Raw genomic sequence first — 15,743 nt, 5'->3', positions numbered from 1 at the left:
AGATGGAGCACATTAGAACCTCAGCAGGATGCCCAACAGCTAGCTTGTCTGCCTGGTTTTACACCTCTAGTAATAATGCAATTCCACAAGGAACTGAACCATCGTCTGAGAAGCCACCCAACAGCCATTGCATATTTAATGAAGTCACTCACCAAGCGCTGGAAAGCAGAAGGTGCTTGGAGTGCATCATTAGTTCTGTCAGAAGGATAATTTACACATCTATCTTGTCAAATTTTCTATGGTTTACACTTTTACAATAATCAATCTAATATACATTTGATTAGTGAAGTAGAAAGTAAAAAAAAAAAAAAAAAAAAAGGTGGCCAGTACAGCCAACAAAGCTGTGGCCCCTCATAAACACATTTGATAAGAGCATTTAACCCCTTCATGGCAGAGGTCTGGCGCTTCTTCTGCCACCGATAACAGAATTTGAAATGGGGTCAGAAACCTTGGTTTACGCAATTAAAGGTACTAGAAATCTTTGGCTTTGTTTAACAATTTAAGTTAACTACTTCACAGGATACGTACACAGACAGAAAACACAAACAAAAGCGTTCAATATGCCTTAACAACAAGACAATTATTGGAGTCTTCTTGAGATTCTGGAGCACCTTATGTAGCTACCTCACATGGATCAATAAAACAACAAACACCACAGGCCCTAATCTTGAAGAAACACACTTCAAAGTACAAGATTTTTATTCCAGAGCTAAACACCACCACTAATAATGCCCTTTGTACAATTCTTAGTTGTACTGTTAGGCATTCGGAAATTAGCTGACTATACTGATCTATATCCATGTAACATACATGGGTATACAACTATACAGCAGTTCCTTATTAAGCACCTGTAAAACTCATTTTCAGAAAGGGAAGAAATTATACTCTGTCCCTTATGTGACATGCCATATTAAAGGAAGGGAAAATGAATGACTAAAGACAGCAAATAACAGGTGGCCTAAAACTATTTCAGTGTACCTTTATGGGATAGTTATCTACTGAAAGGCATGTGTACACATACCACATAAAGCCTATTCTTCTTTTTTTAGACCTGAATCATCTGATGTGGGGTATTCATAGCTACTGACCCAACATATTCCTTTGACTTCTGATGCTCTAGAAGTATAAATCTAGCCTAAGAGTCAACACCAGAGCTACAAAAAGCCAAGATCACCATCTCTGAAAACAAGTACCTTGCATTCCATAATTCTCTATTATTCTAAATATATGATTCCTTAAGTACTTAAGTATTTAGATGTATTTTATAAGACATAAAAAAGATGGGTCAAATACTGAATATTACAGAAAACTAGGCCAGGCACAGTGACTCATGCTTGTAGTTCCAATGTTTTGGGAGGCTGAGGTGGGAAGACCATTTGAGCCCAGGAGTTCAAGACCAGCCTGGGTAACATAGTGAGATCCCATCTCTAAAAAAAATAAAAATAAAAAAAATAAAAAATAAGCTGGATGTGGCGGCATGCATCTGCAGTCTCAGCTACTCAGGAGATTGAGGCAAGAGAACTTGAGCCCAGAAGTTTGAGGCTGCAGTGAGTCAAGATCATGCCACTGCATTCTAGCCCAGGTGACAGAGTGAGGCCCCATAGTTCACACACACAAAAAAAGAAACAAAAAAGAAAAGAAAGAAAACTAAGTGGGGACGGAGGGGGGGGGGGTTCTGCCTAAATTAAAAATGGAGTTCACTTTTTTACAATTCAATTTCTAATAATATATATAGAGCCTGGATAAAACAAGTTGTGTGTGTTCTTCCACAACACATAGTACATTTTTAAAACTTTGCTTTTGGAACAGAGAATATGGAAGCTTTCAAGTATAGTTTTTCAAATTATAGGCTCACTATTCCCCTGGATGCTAAGAGATTCAAGAAAGAATGCAAGAAGTTGTGGTATGATCAACAGCATAAATGAATGAACAGGCATGTACTCAAGGTATGAGAGGTAAAATGATGTAAATGGAAAATGTGGACATGGAGGCCAATATGGCCACCAAAAATTATCTGGAACTACTTTTGAGGCTTAAGGGATTGAAGATTTAGCAGAAACTACCAAACAGTCCTAACCTATAAGGGATAAATCCAGCGTCTGCTGGTCACAGAAGTCTCTAGTTAAATTTTAATTTTTTGAAACATACATTTGATTATAAGTCAAAAAGATTTATTATAGACTTACTAAAAAGAACAAATTATGAAATGGGCCATACATTTAGAAGATTATTGAAGGTGAAGCTCAGAAGTAGACTTCAGCCAAAGCAAAAAGCATCTGACCATTATAACAACTATATTTTGAAAGTTCTAGTTTGAGTATCCTGGATATCTCTTTAGCACTATTCTATAGGTCAGATTTTAAGAAGAAAATCTAGACTTAGTTGCTTATATGAGTGATCTGAGCATTGACTTTGTATTTCAATATTTAATTTAATCTGACCAAACTACTGCTGGATTACGTAGTAGTGCTAGAGGGACACCCAACCTCTTCCCACGATTAACTGTTTGCTAATCACATGAAACCAACTATAAAAAGTATTCTGTAACAATGTAATAATGTAATACAGGCATTCTCCGACTAACAAACATATTACTTATAAGTTATAGACATAAAATTGTCAAAGAGAAAAAGTTCTCTTTAGAGATCCGAAGCTAAGTGATATTATTCAAGCCACCTATATTCACTCTCCTGGTGATACATCTGAGGCTAGAAGCTACTAAAGGTATAGCATGTGGTAAGAGACAGCAAACACAATGTTGTCCCTGGCCCTTTTGTCTTGGGCTTGGCCCCTGTAGTCACATAGGGGTGGGCGGTTGGTGAGGTGGCGAGCAGGGATCAGTACCTTCTTGCTACAGATTTCCTCTGTCAGCTCTCAAATCTGTTTAACCTGTGCTATAGCTGCAATATTAATAGTTTAATGTTGAGTTAAATTATGGATTAAGTTGGTTTCCACAGTATGTTCTTACACTCTAACTACATTGCTTCAATGGAAAAATAGTATAATCAACATATAAGTTTTGTTAGAAAAGGCCAAAGAAACTGAAAAAATTAAAAGGTAAAACAAATTTTCTATCTTATGGTAATATGATAAAGATTTAATGTTGGAAAGGCTAAACTCATCTGGTAGCTATCAAAGGAATAAGACATTGACATTGATATAGTCAAGAACAGTTCTATCATAACAAGGATCCCTGTGCTGTCTGTTTACAGTCACACCCTCTCCAGCCTCGACTTTTGGAAATCACTAATTTTTTTTTTTACTTTTAAGATTTTGTCATTTCAAAAATGTCATAGAAGTAGAACCATGCAGTATGTAACCTTTGGGGATGGCTTTTATTCACTTAACATAATTCCCTGGAGAGTTATTCCAAGTTGTTGCATGTATTGATAGTTCATTCTTTTTTATTTATTGCAGAGTAGTATTCAATGGTATGGATGTACCACAGTATGTTTAGCCATTCATCAGCTGAAGGACATCTGGGCTGTTTCCGGTTTGGGTCCATTATGCTATTATGAATAAAGCCGCTATGAATATTTATGTTCATGTTTTTATGTGAACATAAGTTTTCACTTCTCTGGTACAAATGCTCAAATGTGCATTTGCTGGGTTGAGTGGTGATTACATGTTTGGTTTTAAAAGAAACTGCCAAACTGTTTTCCAGAATGGCTGTACCACTTTACATTCCCCCGAGCAATGTATGAGTGATTCAGTTTCTCTGCATCATTGGCAGAATTTGATATTGTCACTATTTTTTTTTTTTTATTTTAGCCATTCTGATAGGTGTGTAGTGATATCTCCTGTGGCTTCAACTTTCATTTCCCTAATAGCTAACAATGTTGAACATCTTTTCATGTGATTATGTGCCATCTGTATATCTTCTTCAGTGAAATTTTTCTTCATGTCTCTTGCCTATTTTCTAATTAAAGTATTTGCTTTTTACTAATGAGCTCTGAAAATTATTTATACATAATAGATATGTCTTTTCTTGGATATAGGGTTTGCACATATTTTCTCCTCCTCTATAACCTATCTTTTCATCCTAACACAGTCCTTCACAGAGCAAATGTTTCTAATTCTGATAAAATCCAGTTTATCAATTTTTTATAAATTATACTTTTAGTGTCCAGTCTAAGAATTCTTTGCCCGGCTCTAGATCCTGAAGATATTCCATGCATTTTTCTAAAGGTTTTATAGTGTTGTTTTACTTTTAAGTTCATTATCCATTTTGAGTTAAATTTTTGTATAGGTATGAGATTTAGGTCAGAGTTCTTTTCTTCCCACCAGTACTATTTGTTGAAAAAGCTATGCTTCCTCCACTAGATTGCTTTCGTACTTTTGTCAAACTCAGCTTGGCATGTTTGTGTGCTCTATTTCTGGGTTCTCTTTTGTTCCCCTGATCTATGTGTCCTCCTCCAATAACGCACAGTCTTGACTACTGTAACTATATAATAAGTCTTGAAATAAGGTAGATTGACTGTTCTCACTTTATTCATTTTCTCAGATTTGTTTTAGCTGTCTAGCTCCTTCTCCTTACCATATAATTTTTAGAATAACATTTTCTATATCTATTAAACATCTTGCTGAAATTTTGACAGAAAATGCACTAACCAGATAGATCAATTTATAAAGAACTGACAGCTTTACTATGTACAGTTTTCTACCAAACTATGAATACTGTATGTCTCTTCATTTATTTAGGCCTTCTTTGATTTCTTTCATCAAGATTCTGTAATTTTCAGAATACAAATTCTGTATATATTTTGCTAGATTTATGCCTATTTCATTTTCTTTGGAACAACTATAAGTGGTATTATATTTTAGATTTGGTTTCTATATGTTTATTGTTAGTATTTAGAAATGTAACTGATTTTTGTGTGTGATCTTGTATCTTGAAATCTTGCTGACTCTGTTTTTGTACATTCTTTGGGATTTTCTATATAGTCAATAATGGCACCTACAAATAGGGATAGTTATACTTCCTTCTTTCCAATCTATATGCCTTTTATTTCACACTACAAATTAACAAATGGCCCCAAACCTGATTTTTTTGCTCAGCTTCTTTGAGTAGTTTCCTTTTACTTTTAAAGTTTCTAATACTATTAGATTCTGGTAAGACTACAAAAAAAAGGTAACAGCAGCTGCCCTATAATTATAATACGGAATAATTTTGGTTAGGTAAAAAAAAAATCAATATTTAAACTAGGACTGGTTATACTTAATCAAGGTTTTTAACTTCCTGACAAGGACTTAGGTATAATTTTAGCAAATGAACAACTTAAAAACTTAAGTCATAAATTGAAATTACATACATGGCTGACATAAACTTTGCTATTTAAACTGACCAGCTCGTCAGTTACAAAAACAAGCACTATGAAGATTAAGTTAAGTAGGCTTTATATTTCCTATAGCCTCCAGTTCCAGACTACATCTGTTTTCTCTGATACACAAAACCAGAGTTAAAATAGCTCCATTTATCACAGCATGATTGTAGGCAGACAAACCAGCCTGTCTGTTTCCAGATAGTGAAAGCAACTGTTATTAATCACAATTACAGGCCAAACCCTCTAAGAGAAATTGCATCAATATTCTCCCAACCCCTGGCCCTTTTACTCTGGAACTCAAAAATGGTACTGAAAGTGTCATGACACTGCCTGAAGGTCAGTAAATAAAGACGCTACTATGAGTTCAACTTGAGTTTTAAGTTCAGGGTGCAAATCAAGAAAAATATTTTCTATACATAAAAATAAGTGATCTCTCAAAAGCTCTAGTATTAAATAAGTTTAGCAAGGCAACTAAAAACATTATTTAAAATTTATGTTGAAAAGATTTCTGCTTTATGAAATTATACTGAATAGCAGCAAGCATTTGAAATATACAAATTACATGATTACCTATAAACAGAAAAGCTATTATGGAAATAACATTCTTCGATAGCAAATTTCATAGCCAATACTGTGAAGGAAATTTATTTTTTTTTCATGCTGATTGTAAGAAACTTTCCTATAGAGTGAGATCAACTGTAGTTTATAAATGAAGTTTTAAAACTATTGTTGAATCATATCCCTTGAATGTATGGCTCTTTCTCAAATACACTGTAATCCTTTTTTTAATGGTTAAGGCAAGAGTGCCAACAGAGTGCCACCTGGTGCTGTTTACTGCTATTATTAAAAACAAACAAACACAAAAAACTATTGTTTTTTAAGCACCTACTAAATGTAAGGCATTTAGATGTTTTACATACATTATCATGTTAAGTCTTACAATAAACATATGAGACAGGTACCATTATTCCCATTTTGCAGGTGAGGAAAGTGTAAGTCAGAGAAATTATTTTCCTAAGGTCACACAGTTAAATGCAAAACCAGGAATCCAATATAGATTTGATTCCAGAGCCTACATTCTTTCCCCTCTGTTGTTCAGCTACTCAAATTTTTATTGGTTTTAAGACAAAAGGTTTGAATGAAACCTTACATACTTAATGCATCTATGGAAGAACACTAAATGGTTGGTGGTATGGAGTTGCAGAAAAATGCACATTATTTTACCCTACTTCTCCAATGAATAACTCACTCTGCTAATATACTTTCCCAGAAATATTAGAGAATAAGCTGAGCCTTTCTATGACTAAATATGACCCTCTATTCAATATTTAGGCCAGTTACCAAATGTTAAGCTACATTAACTATGAGACTATTGTCTTTTTTCTTTTTCTTTTTTTAAGAGACAGGATCTTACTCTCTATCACCCACGCTGAGAGGAGTGGTGCGATGCCAGCTCACCGCAACCTTAACCTCCCAGGCTCAAGCCATCTTCCTTCCCCAGCTTCCCAAGTAGTTAGGACTATAGGCATATGCCACCAGAGTGAGCTAGTTTTTTTTTTTTAGTTTTTGTAGTCTTGCTATGTTGCGCAGACTGTCTCAAACTCCTGGGCTCAAGCAATCCTCCTGCCTGGGCCTCCCCAAGTGTTTGGAATGCAGGTGTGAGCCACAGCCAACTACTGCTGTTCTAATATAAAAGAATAATATGCGGCTGGGCGTGGTGGCACACGCCTGTAATTCCAGCACTTTGGGAGGCCAAGGCAGGGGGATCACCTGAGGTCAGGAGTTTAAGACCAGCCTGGCCAACATGGTGAAACCCCGACTCTACTAAAAATACAAAAAATTAGCTGGGTGTGGTGGCGGAAGCCTGTAATCCCAGCTGCTCAGGAGGCTGAGGCAGGAGAATAGCTTGAACCTGGGAGGCAGAGGTTGCAGTGAGCCGAGATCCAGCCATTGCACTCCAGCCTGGGCAACAAGAACGAAACTCTGTCTCAAAAAAAAAAAAAAAAAAAAAAAAAAAAAAAAAAAAAAAAAGGATTAATATGCAAGATTCAGAGCTATTTGAGAATTTGCAAAACTGTTCAAATTCTGCGAGCATTTATTTGGGCATGCACTTATTCACTCATTTAACATATTCATTGAGCATCTATGATGGTGAACTATGTAGAGCAGCCATAGGGAGTGAGAAATACAGTGACAAACAAGATAAAGTCATTAACCTCAATGAATTTAATTCAAATGGGGAATACAGAAGCTACACAAGAGGACAGGGAAGATCCTTCTAAGACGGTGACATTTTTATTAGAGACCTAAACAATGGTAGAAGGTGAGCCATGCAAACATCTGAAGGAGAGGACAAAAAAAAAAAGAACATTAGAAAAAGAGGGAACAAACAGCAAAGGCCTTGAATGGGAAAAGGGACTAGTATGTCTGAGGAATAGCAAGAAGGCCAATGCTGCTAGAGGTACAAAGTAATCAAAGATGAGGACAGAGAGAAGGATATACAATGTATATCCTTGAAGGTCATGATACGGAGTTTTCTTTCTTTATTTATTTATTATTATTATTATTATACTTTAAGTTCTAGGGTACATGTGCATAACGTGCAGGTTTGTTACATATGTATACTTGTGCCATGTTGGTGTGCTGCACCCATGAACTCGTCAGCACCCCTCAACTCGTCATTTACATCAGGTACAACTCCCAATGCAATCCCTCCCCCCCCACCCCTCCCCATGATAGGCCCCGGTGTGTGATGTTCCCCTTCCCGAGTCCAAGTGATCTCATTGTTCAGTTCCCACCTATGAGTGAGAACATGTGGTGTTTGGTTTTCTGTTCTTGCGATAGTTTGCTAAGAATGATGGTTTCCAGCTGCATCCATGTCCCTACAAAGGACACAAACTCATCCTTTTTTATGGCTGCATAGTATTCCATGGTGTATATGTGCCACATTTTCTTAATCCAGTCTGTCACTGATGGACATTTGGGTTGATTCCAAGTCTTTGCTATTGTGAATCGTGCCGCAATAAACATACATGTGCATGTGTCTTTATAGCAGCATGATTTATAATCCTTTGGGTATATACCCAGTAATGGGATGGCTGGGTCATATGGTACATCTAGTTCTAGATGCATCACGCTACCTGACTTCAAACTATACTACAAGGCTACAGTAACCAAAACAGCATGGTACTGGTACCAAAACAGAGATACAGACCAAAGGAACCGAACAGAGTCCTCAGAAATAATACCACACATCTACAGCCATCTGATCTTTGACAAACCTGACAAAAACAAGAAATGGGGAAAGGATTCCCTATTAAATAAATGCTGCTGGGAAAATTGGCTAGCCATAAGTAGAAAGCTGAAACTGGATCCTTTCCTTACTCCTTATATGAAAATTAATTCAAGATTGATTAGAGACTTAAATGTTAGACCTAATACCATAAAAACCCTAGAAGAAAACCTAGGTAGTACCATTCAGGACATAGGCATGGGCAAAGACTTCATGTCTAAAACACCAAAAGCAACGGCAGCAAAAGCCAAAATTGACAAATGGGATCTAATTAAACTAAAAAGCTTCTGCACAGCAAAAGAAACTGCCATTAGAGTGAACAGGCAACCTACAGAATGGGAGAAAATTTTTGCAATCTACTCATCTGACAAAGGGCTAATATCCAGAACCTACAAAGAACTCAAACAAATTTACAAGAAAAAAACAACCCCATCAAAAAGTGGGTGAAGGATATGAACAGACATTTCTCAAAAGAAGACATTCATACAGCCAACAGACACATGAAAAAATGCTCATCATCACTGGCCGTCAGAGAAATGCAAATCAAAACCACAATGAGATACCATCTCACACCAGTTAGACTGGCAATCATTAAAAAGTCAGGAAACAACAGGTGCTGGAGAGGATGTAGAGAAACAGGAACACTTTTACACTGTTGGTGGGATTGTAAACTAGTTCAACCATTATGGAAAACATGATAAGGAGTTTTCATTTTGTTCTGAATGTGAGAAGAAACCACTGATGTTTTTAACAGATTAATCAAGCAGCAAGAGAAATGAGAATACAGGAGCAGAGTGGAAGAAAGACCAGTTAGGAGGCTACTGTAGAAAATAGTGATGGAACTAGCGTAGTGGTGTAGAGGTGATATCTTTTGGTATCTGGGAGTTATCAGCATATAGATGGTCTTCTAAATTATGAAACTGAGATAATCACCAAATAAATGAGTGAGCATAGAGAAATGAAGGTCTGAGGGCTGAGCCCTGGAAGACTCCAATATTTAGCAATTTAGAAGAGAAAAAACTAGAAAAGGGAAAGCATCTTCATTCTATCAACATACCTAAAGTATGTTTTGTATTCAGACTTACCAAGTTTCTTTTTCTAAGCACTAGAGAAAACCAGGTAGTTCAGAGTCTGTTTCCATGCAGTCATATTTTGACCACATAGAAAATAAAAATACAAGAAATAGGATAGCCCTAAAAGATTTCTATTTAAATGAGGGAAAACCTCTAAATAAATTAATATGCCATCAAACCTTGCTAGATTCAACTTCAAGCCAATAATTTCTAAAAATAAATCATTTCACCAAATTGGGAGTCTTCAATTAAAGAAGGCCTATAAACCTAGAACCTGAAAAATGCACATAACTTATACACATAACTTTAATGCAACATGATATGACCACCATTTGTTTTATTACCTGATACTGTTGACATGTTAGGAACCTACAATCAGGAAGTATAAAAGCAACCAGAAAGTAAATTTGACTTATGGAAAAGAACTGAGAAAACAATAGAAATATCTATGATGAGGAAATTAAAATTTTAATTCACTTCTGTTCATCTGCTTCATCTAAAGCAGGGCAAGTAACTAACTCAATGTCAACATTAAAGAAACAGATTTTATATTTTAAAAGAAAAATAGTAATATATAATATTTATTTTCCTTTTATTGATTTATTGAGACAGGGACTTGCTCTGTCACCCAGGCTGGAGTGCAATGATGCAATCACGGCTCACTGCAACCTCAACCTCTCAGGGGCAAGCAATCCTCCTACCTCAGCCTCCTGAGTAGCTGGGATTACAGGTACACGCTACCATGCCCAGCTAAGTTTTGTACTTTTTGTGGAGATGGGGTCTTGCTATGTTGCCCAAACTGGTCTCGAACTCCTGAGCTTAAGCAATCCACCTGCCTCAGCCTCCCAAAGTGCTGGGATTACAGGTGTAAGCCCCCGCACCCAACCCATATACATTTTAAAAAATTAATTACATGTCTCTTCTCAAAGCCTGTCATTTTCAGTCTTTTTAGATTTTACTAATTCCAGACATTTTAGGCTTTTATTTAAGAGGACAAGCATTCAAATTCAAATTCTGGCACTAACAATTATTACTGATTTTTGGGTCAGTTACTTTATATTCAGCACCTTAGCATCTTCGTGTGAAAGAGAGGAATAATATCTATTCCACTGCATTAAGCAGAATTAAAGGAGGTTAAGTATGTGGAACACCTAGGCAAATATTTACAGCTTTATAAATGTTAGTTATTTTCCTTTATTCTATCCCCTTTCTCTTCACTGTTTCAGCATCTATAGCATTTACATGTTTATTAAAGTCATCTTTTGAATGCTTTTCAAAGAAAAGGGCATACTCTTACCTTAAAGTAGCAATAATATAATCCCATCAGTTTTCATCAGTAGCTTTTGAAATGGTGTAATATTTTATTCTACTGGACTATAAGGCACTTCACGGGAAAGGCTGCCATTCTTTGAAACCATATTGCCCAGTAGATGGGTAATACTTATAATATGGAAAACGGATTATACAACATTAAAAGGTATTAAGCATACTTTGTATCAAAAAATATGACAAGCACTTTGGGAGGCCGAGACGGGCGGATCATCTGAGGTCAGGAGTACGAGATCAGCCTGGCCAACATGGTAAAATCCCGTCTCTACTGAAAATACAAGAATTCTTGTATTTTTACATGGTGGTACATGCCTGTAATCCCAGCTACTAGGGAGGCTGAGGCATGAGAATCACTTGAATCCGGGAGGTAGTAGTTGCAGTGAGCCGAGATGGCACCACTGCACTCCAGCCTGGGCAATAAAGTGAGACTCGGTATCAAAAAAAAAAAAAAAAAAAAAAAAAAAAAAAAGAGAAGAAGCTATTTACATTGTTTTCTTTGTGATCAATAATTGAATAAACATGATCTTATAAATTAACATTTTCTAACTATTTGTTAATTAACTTTTATTTCTGTGAATTGATTACTATAATGGAGTATTACCATAGCTCTCACAAATGAAATCCAGGTTTCAAATAGATTTGCACCAGAGTTGTTTAATTCTATTATTTTAAATTTGTGCATATTTCCTTTTTTCTGTAATGACAGCTTTATGAATACATTATTTCAAGTATGTTTGCACAGACTCTGTTAGAGCCTACCAAGAAGCTCTCAGTGTCTGGGGTATATCTGAATAAGTAAAATCAGCAGTTCTGCGAAATTACACTTTCTGCATCTTAAAAACAGACACTATTATTGGAGGCACCTGAATTTCCTCATAGACTCTAAAGAAGCAGAGTCACTGGCCGAGGAAAAAACTGTTGGTTTGGTTTTCCTCTAAGATGCATGCAGTCATTTGGTCATTTCCAACTTCTAGAGAATTTCTGACACTGTATAAAGATTGGGTAAACTGAGAACATCATCTCACAATTAAGGAAACAGCTCATCTAACAAACAACTACCTAAAGACAATTAAGCCTCTAGTTCCTTGTTATATATATGATTCAGCTGCTCTCACGCTCTTGCAGAATCACTTCTCCCCCATCATTTACCATTATAAACACAGAAACCACATTTCTTCATTTTAAAAGAGAAAAGTACACTGTTGGCTGCTGACACATACCAAAGGGCAAATTTGTTGGCTACGGTGGGAAAATTTTAATTTTTCTTCAAACAAGTAATTATGGCTAAATCATTTTGCTTCCTCTCTCCCATGTAATCAATTTAGACAAAGAACAAATGAATAATTCATGATATATTTATATATATTTTAAAGTTCCTTGCATATTAATACAGTGTCATTTTGAAACAGAATAAAAACTATTTAAAATAATGTATATAGCTTTCTGAAAAATTTAAAGGAAGATGCTAAAACCTAAGTATCTTTAAGTAACTCCTCATTCACATTTCCAAAATTAGGTTTGGACTTTTAGAGTAATTGGAAGCTTTTAATTCCACTTGAGAGGTTTCTCATATTCATTTCCCTCCCTTTTCCATTTTTGTTATGCTAGCATTCATGAGAACCATCATCAAATGAAAGGATAATAAATAGAAAAAGGAGAGAAGAGCATATTATCTTCAATGCTATTGGCTAAGTTAAAAATTTATTTGTGGGGGTTAAGAGAAAAGTATAGCAAAAGATTAAACTGACACAATGATGTTGGGAGCTATTTTATTCATCAACATGAGCAATCTTTTCCAGACCTGGCTGTAAGAATATTAAATGGACACACACCTTCCACAGTCCACTCCTTTTCCAACAGAATTCTTTCATTCATTCTGCATCAATCTATGGAGGGCTGACTGGGGCTAAGCACTCTTCTAGGTGCTACCACATAGCAACAAACAAATCAAAAATTCCTGTCCTCGTGGATTCTCACTTTTCAGTAGGAAGAGAAAATTTTAAAAAGTACAAATATATAGCATATTAGATAATAATAAGTGCTATGAATGAAAATTAAACAGGGGAAAAAAAGGATATAAGGAGTCAAGAGCAGTTGAATTTTTAAATTAGGTGGTTATTCTCATTGTGTTTCCTAAAAGCTATTTAAAAATCTACACATTTCTCTTTTCCTAGGCATCAAATTATATTGAGGGATATATTAAGAACAAATTTCTATTCTATAGAACAAGTGGATAACCTCAAAAATTACCATTTTAATAACTGAATAGCCATTGTTTAAGTTTTAAAGGGTCGCCTCATTATTTTCATAAGCATGCTAGTAACAAAGATAGACATATTGGTAATAATTTTTGTTGGTGACGTGATAAATTCTGACAACACTTGATACTTACCAAAATGACCACCAAGTAATAACAAGACAGCATTAAAACCTTGAAAAAAGATTTTTCTCATATCCTGTCTTGATTAATTTGCTGAGCTTTGGGCGGGCAGAACAAACAGCTCTTCAATATATTGTAAAACTGATGACCAGCTACATTCCAATAGTGGCTGAAAAACATTTATGTAGGTTTTCTTCCCCATCATCCTTTAAAAACGTTTGCCCTAATGGTCAAGTACCTCCCAGGCAAGCTGAGCTATTCTCTGATTACATGAGGTCCCTGAGACCTCAGAAGGTTGGCTGGGCTCCATTTCTATGCAGGCTTGTTAAAGTAAGCTTCTCGTGGCTACTACTGCAACCTAACTACCTACCTCAGTAAACAACTATTTCAAAGACATAGAAACTTTAAAGAAATCTCAAGTACTCTCATATTATTCATATCATGTCTCTCCCTAGCATTTTACTGAACTGAATATTTTTTAAAGTAAGAATATTAGAAATTCTACTCCCAAAAAAGAATACCTCCATGGTGATGTGACAGGCTCCCTCCATTAGCAAGGATTTCTTCTCTAGCAGCTGCCTGTATTTGGAAACAACACAACAAATTGTTGCTACTTAGATTTCATTTTGCAGTGAAAGAAAAAGACCCCAATCCCAAAGGCGGCACATTTCCTGGGTTAAATAATAAACTAGAAGCCTAACTTTCCTCTCTTTTGGTCAAATGTGTTTAAAAAGCAATTAAATAAGTAGCCTAGCTTTGTAAGATTTTTTCTAGTGAATAGTCACAATCTCTATAAAGATCATTTTGAGATTCTAGGAAAAAAAGACAAAATGACCATTCAGCACACTAAGTTGTTAATAATACTAATAAATGCAAAGTTGTAAATGTACAGTCAGGTTCTACTTAGTAATGAACATCTCATTATACCAACAAAGTGACTAACATTTACTGACCGCCTCCTATAAGTGTACCAGAAAAGTTCCAAGTAATTTGCCTGCAGTATCTCATTTATTTTCAGTATAGCTTTATGAAATAACTACAATTACTCCCATTTCGCAGATAAAATAAGGCTTAGATAGGTTAAATTATTTGCTTAATATCATATAGTGGGCATCAGAATTATAATAAAGCTATTAGAGTCTTTATTAAACCTATTAGAAATCAACCACAAATGCCTTTATGCAGAACACTTCTTAGGTCAATGACTTGGGATAAATTACTTGTCAGTCTTATGGATACCTAAGAGTGAAAAGAAAAACCTCGTTTTATCCTAATATGTAACATCCTAACCAAGCTCTTTATAGAGCACACAGGTAAGAAAAGATAAACACTTGTAACAAAATATAGAATGACTAAAGAGCAGTGTAAAAAAGGATGACAGAAACCAGAATTGCCTTCAGTTCCTAATGATTCGTGAATATATAAATGGCTACGAGGTAAAATATCTGTAGTACCTTGGGCCTCTCAGAATTACTCAGGTGTGTATGTATAAACCATCAGGAATTAGGCAGGGTAGGAGAGGGCCCAGGTGGGACAGACGGACCACATCCCACTGCAAAGTAATCGATAAGAACCCTTGGCTGGGTGTGGTGGCTCATGCCTGTAATCCCAGCACTTTGGGAGGCCAAGGTGGGTGGATCACTTGAGGTCAGGAGTTTGAGACCAGCCTGGCCAACATGGTGAAACCCCATCTCTACTAAAAATACAAAAAATTGGCCCAGCATGGTGGTGCATGCATGCCTGTAAGTAATCCCAGCTACTCAGGAGGCTGAGACAGGAGAATCGCTTAAATCCGGGAGGCAGAGGTTGCAGTGAGCCGAGATCATGCCACTGCACTCCAGCCTAGGCAACAGAGTGAGACTTCATCTCCAAAAAACCCTCATTACTGAGGGTTTTCCGAATGAATCCTACATATGACATCTCCTGCTCTAAGAATTTATATCCTCCAACAAATTACTTTAAATAAAGCAATAGCTACTTGAGATCAGTAGCACTTAGAGACCAGCAGTTTGGACTGAGAAAGTAGGAACAATTTCACTCTGTGGTACTGTACAGAAGGGACATTTGGGTAGCCAGAGGGCAAACACTGAAGCAGTGAAAGGCTAAAGTGACAAAAAAGTACTCAGACTTTTGGGAATGATTAATATTATTCTGACTGGGGTGATGGTTTCACAGGTGTATACATATGTCAAAACTGTACACACTGTATACAGCTTACTGTATTTGAATTGTACTTCAAAAAAGCTGCTAAAAAAAAAAAGGAGGCATAGGAGGAAGCCAACCAAACCTTTTCTATACTTTCAGTCTAAAAGTGTGCTACTGAAATTTGCTTTAGCAGGTGTGTA

At 36.1% G+C, this 15,743-nt stretch overlaps 1 protein-coding gene across 4 annotated transcripts in view; it reads right to left on the bottom strand.

The window, feature by feature from the left end:
- The window catches only part of AGPS (alkylglycerone phosphate synthase), a 160,267-nt gene that overhangs the window by 7,596 nt on the left and 136,928 nt on the right, over nucleotides 1-15,743 (bottom strand). For all 4 annotated transcript variants that reach the window (XR_012421267.1, XM_005573575.4, XM_045367311.2 and 1 more), the window contains one exon: nucleotides 13,920-13,977. Coding sequence is in view for 3 of the 4 variants with exons in the window: in XM_005573575.4 (XP_005573632.2) it covers nucleotides 13,920-13,977 (58 nt within the window). In the remaining variant the exon portion in view is untranslated. The remainder of the gene's footprint in view (nucleotides 1-13,919; nucleotides 13,978-15,743) is intronic.

Source organism: Macaca fascicularis, chromosome 12 (assembly GCF_037993035.2).
Source record: "Macaca fascicularis isolate 582-1 chromosome 12, T2T-MFA8v1.1".
NCBI lineage: Eukaryota > Metazoa > Chordata > Mammalia > Primates > Cercopithecidae > Macaca > Macaca fascicularis.
Note: the sequence above shows the minus strand (reverse complement) of the source record. Positions and strands in the feature narration are given on the sequence as shown.